The sequence below is a fragment of the Lutra lutra genome, chromosome 14, assembly GCF_902655055.1.
Source record: "Lutra lutra chromosome 14, mLutLut1.2, whole genome shotgun sequence".
Taxonomy (NCBI): domain Eukaryota; kingdom Metazoa; phylum Chordata; class Mammalia; order Carnivora; family Mustelidae; genus Lutra; species Lutra lutra.
Genome location: NC_062291.1, coordinates 49508851 through 49512729, shown reverse-complemented (window position 1 = coordinate 49512729; position 3879 = coordinate 49508851). Strand labels below are relative to the sequence as shown.

General features: G+C 41.3%; 1 protein-coding gene across 1 annotated transcript; it reads right to left on the bottom strand.

Annotated features, from left to right (window-relative positions):
* Positions 1-1035: 1035 nt before the first annotated feature.
* Positions 1036-2013, bottom strand: LOC125085181 (olfactory receptor 13A1-like). Its single transcript, XM_047703439.1, has one exon. It carries the CDS (start codon positions 1960-1962, stop codon positions 1036-1038), a length of 927 nt encoding a protein of 308 aa, XP_047559395.1. The 5' UTR covers positions 1963-2013.
* Positions 2014-3879: the final 1866 nt, after the last annotated feature.

Here is a 3879-nt window from a genome sequence, read left to right as displayed (position 1 = left end):
ACATCAGAAACCACCAGAATGGCTTTTCATTTACCCATCTCAATGCTGCTTCTCACTATGTCATTCTTAGATAGCTGAATCCACTGCCATCCCTGCAGTCTCTTCCTATGTTGTTGGATCATCTTAACCCCCACCTACCCTTTCCAGCTAGTCACCACAAACACCACCCTGAAGCAGGCAGTGGTGAGGGGCTGTGATATCCAGACTATTGGGTAGCTCCTGTCCTCAGCAATCACCCACCACAACAATATCATACACTTAGACAGCACTTGATAGCATTGTCTTCAGTTCTCTTGTTCAGTCTTGACAGCACCTCTGGGTGTTTATTTTCCTCATTACACTTAGAAGGAAACTATAGCTCTGGGAGTCTGAATACGAATCCAGATCTTCTCCCCAACCAGTGCAGGGCTCCTTCCACATTGCATTCATCTTTGTACATAAACACCACACCCTGGAATGCAACAGTCTTTATGTCTTTTCTTTTTATATTCACCATCATGGATACTGCTATATTCTTAAAATGATTTTTTTAAAAGATTTTATTTATTTATTTGACAGAAAGAGACAGCCAGTGAGGGATCACAAGCAGGGGAGTGGAGAGAGAGAAGCAGGCTTCCCACTGAGCAAGAAACCCCATGTCGGGCTCAATCCCAGGACCCTGGGATCATGACCTGAGCCAAAGGCAGACACTTAACAACTGAGCCACCCAGGGGCCCCTTAAACTGAATTTTCTAAGGATATAATCAAATGAGCATTGTTTTATCAAATGAGTAATGTGTTTTTAATCACTCAAACTCATTAAAATGGTTTTTTCTTAATTTTTTAAATCATTAAAAATGTAGAAAATATAAAAATTACAAGATTACAAGAAAGCAAGATGAATAACAATAATGGCTCTTCAAGTCATTAGAGAATCTATTAGTAAACACACTGATTCATTAGTAGTAGTTTCCAAAACCTTACTCATTGGAGAGTCTCTGAAACCACTGTGGACTTCAACATGTAGTCTCCAACAAAAGCTTCAGAAGACAGAAATTAATTTCTGGAGAAGGCGAAAAGCTTCCCGAGGGCTGCCTTGACCTCCTTGTTTCTCAAAGTATAGATGAGGGGGTTCAGTGTAGGGCTCACCATAGTATAGAGTACGCCAGCCAACTTGCTTTTCTCTGCACTATAGCTGGAGACTGGGCTTATGTAGGCATAGAAGACAGCAATATAATACATGCACACCACAATGAGGTGGGAGAAGCAGGTGGAAAAGGCTTTCTTCTTCCCCTCTGCAGTCCGCATCTTGAGGATGCTAGAGATGATAAAGCCGTATGACACGATGGTCATCAGGAAGTTCAATATGCCATAAAATGCATCAGCCAGGACAATCATGATGCTGTTCACATACGTGGAGCTACAGGAGAGAAGCAGCAGAGGAGGGGCCTCACAGAAAAAGTGGGTAATGACATTGGGGCCACAGAAATTTAACCGTAGCATCAGCCCTGTGTGGATGGCTGCATTGAAGGCACAGAGCACCCATACACCTGTAGCCAGCTTGCAGCAGAATGCCTTGCTCATTGTGGTGCTGTAATGCAGAGGATGGCAGATGGCTGCGTACCGGTCATAGGCCATGACCCTGAGGAGCAGCAGCTCAGAGGATGCAGACCATGTGAGGAAATAGAGCTGGGCCATGCAGCCCCCATAAGAGATGGAGCTGTCCTTTGACATCAAACCCTCCAGGGCTTTAGGCATGATGGAAGAGGTGCAGATAATATCCATAGTAGCCAAGTTGAACAGAAAAAAGTACATGGGGATATGAAGCCCAGGGTTAAAGGTGATGGCCAAAGTGATGAGGATATTACCTATGAGAGCCACAGAGTAGAGGGAGAGGAAACAGCTGAATAAGAGCACATGGTATTCTGGCTGTTCGGAAAAGCCCTGCAGGATAAATTCTGTTACTAGTGTCTGGTTACTCATGGTTCTTGGGGTGAGAGGGGTTTCCAGGACTAGCAGGTGAATCTCTACCCACAGCTTCGTGTGATTTCTGGGCTAGAGAGAGAAATGAGAGGTATTCTAAAGCAGGCTCCTATCGTTTCATTCATACTTGACATCATGCCATGAGCAATATTATACAGATATACTGGGATTTATTAAGGAAGAGAAACATGCCAGTAGGACATCAGGCAAAGGGCATGAACATTTAGCTCATAAAAACTAAGTATAAATGGCCAATTAAATTCATAAAGCTAGAGGACACGGATTGCATGGAGCACTGGGTGTGGTGCAAAAATAATGAATACTGTTATGCTGAAAAAATAAAAAAAATTAAAAAAAAATTCATAAAGCATCATTCAACCTCAAAGAAATGCAAGTTAAATCAACAATCCAATCTTTATGAACCATAATTTTGCAAAGTTTGAAAAGCCTGGTTTTGACGAACAATAGGATGGGGGCCAAGAGGCAGGCCTTTTCAAATTCATACTCAGTATGAGTCAGAACCTCCACTTCTAGGAATTTAGCCTAAGGAAATAATTAAGAGCATCTTCAAGGTGTCATCACAGCATTATTTATAATACTGAAAATACAAAAGCAAGTATACTTTTAAAGGTCAGTGTATTATCATGTATTAATATAGCATAATGCTCTATACCTATCAAAATGATGCTTTAGAAGGGTTTACTGATGCTTATAAAAATAGAATGAAGAAAATACAAAAGTAAAAAGAAAGAAAATTCAAAACTAGTGTATACAAAGGGATCTCATTTTGAGTTTAAGAAGAAAAACTTATGTTTGTATATATACCTGGAGAAAAAAACAACAGGTGAATGACAGTACAGAATTTGAATAGTGGGGATAAATTGTACTTGATTTCATTTCTTTGTCTTTGCTTCTCTGTATTTTCTGATTTTTCCATTTAATAACCTTTCGAAAAGTCAGGTCTGACAGAATAAATGCCCCCAGCTGGTACCTTGGATCTACCTCCTCTCCAGACAATGTCTTCCCTCTCATCTCACTCCTCAAAGCCCAAGCTCCAGCCACACCCAGGACCCCCCAGTCTGGCCAGATTTGGGGCTTTGTTCTTGCAGCTCCCTCAGCCAGAAATGCTCTCTTTCTCATGAACCAGGTCTATCATCATCTCCAACCTCTTCTAACATCCCTTCCCTAGAGATAAAGATAAAGCTCTCTCCTTTGTGACCCCTCAGGATTCCGTACTGACTTCTATCCTAGAACCCATTACACATCACTTCACGGTATGGTCCTCTAAGACTGAGGCATTTGCCTCATTCATCTCCGAGCACCACTTCTTGTTCTCCAGATATGCATGTTGAAATAATAATAAGGAACAGTCCAGTAGCAATAAAAGCAGAGTGATTTCTATTCTCAACACAGTGCACATTCTGTATTAAGATGAAATCAGCATGGTACCACATTTGCTTTTCCCTTCTTTTCAACTCTCTATTCATTAAAAGGGTTCATTTAAGGAAGATGCTCATTTTCAATTAAGAATTCTGCTTTTGGGGGCCCTGGGTGGCTCAGTGGGTTAAAGCCTCTGCCTTCGGCTCAGGTCATGATCCCAGGGCCCTGGGATTTAGCCCCACATCAGGCTCTCTGCTCGGCGGGGAGCCTGCTTCCCCACTCTCTCTCTCGACCTATCTCTCTGCCTACTTGTGATCTCTGTCTGTCAAATAAATAAATAAAATCTTTTTAAAAAATTCTGCTTTTTGTCAAACTTCAGTAAATATATTTACCACTGAAGTGTTAAAAGGTTTATACAAAATGACTAAACACCTATGATCAAGTCATGTCACCACTTTGTAAGGTGAAGATGATTCTTTGAATAGAAGAGCATAAAATTTCTCTGACTCAGAGCAATAGGCTGTGTGAGTATAAATT

What these genes read in the sequence shown, in the direction of transcription:
- LOC125085181 (XM_047703439.1), bottom strand. Translation starts at nt 1,962, where the DNA reads ATGAGTAACCAGACACTAGTAACAGAATTTATCCTGCAGGGCTTTTCC.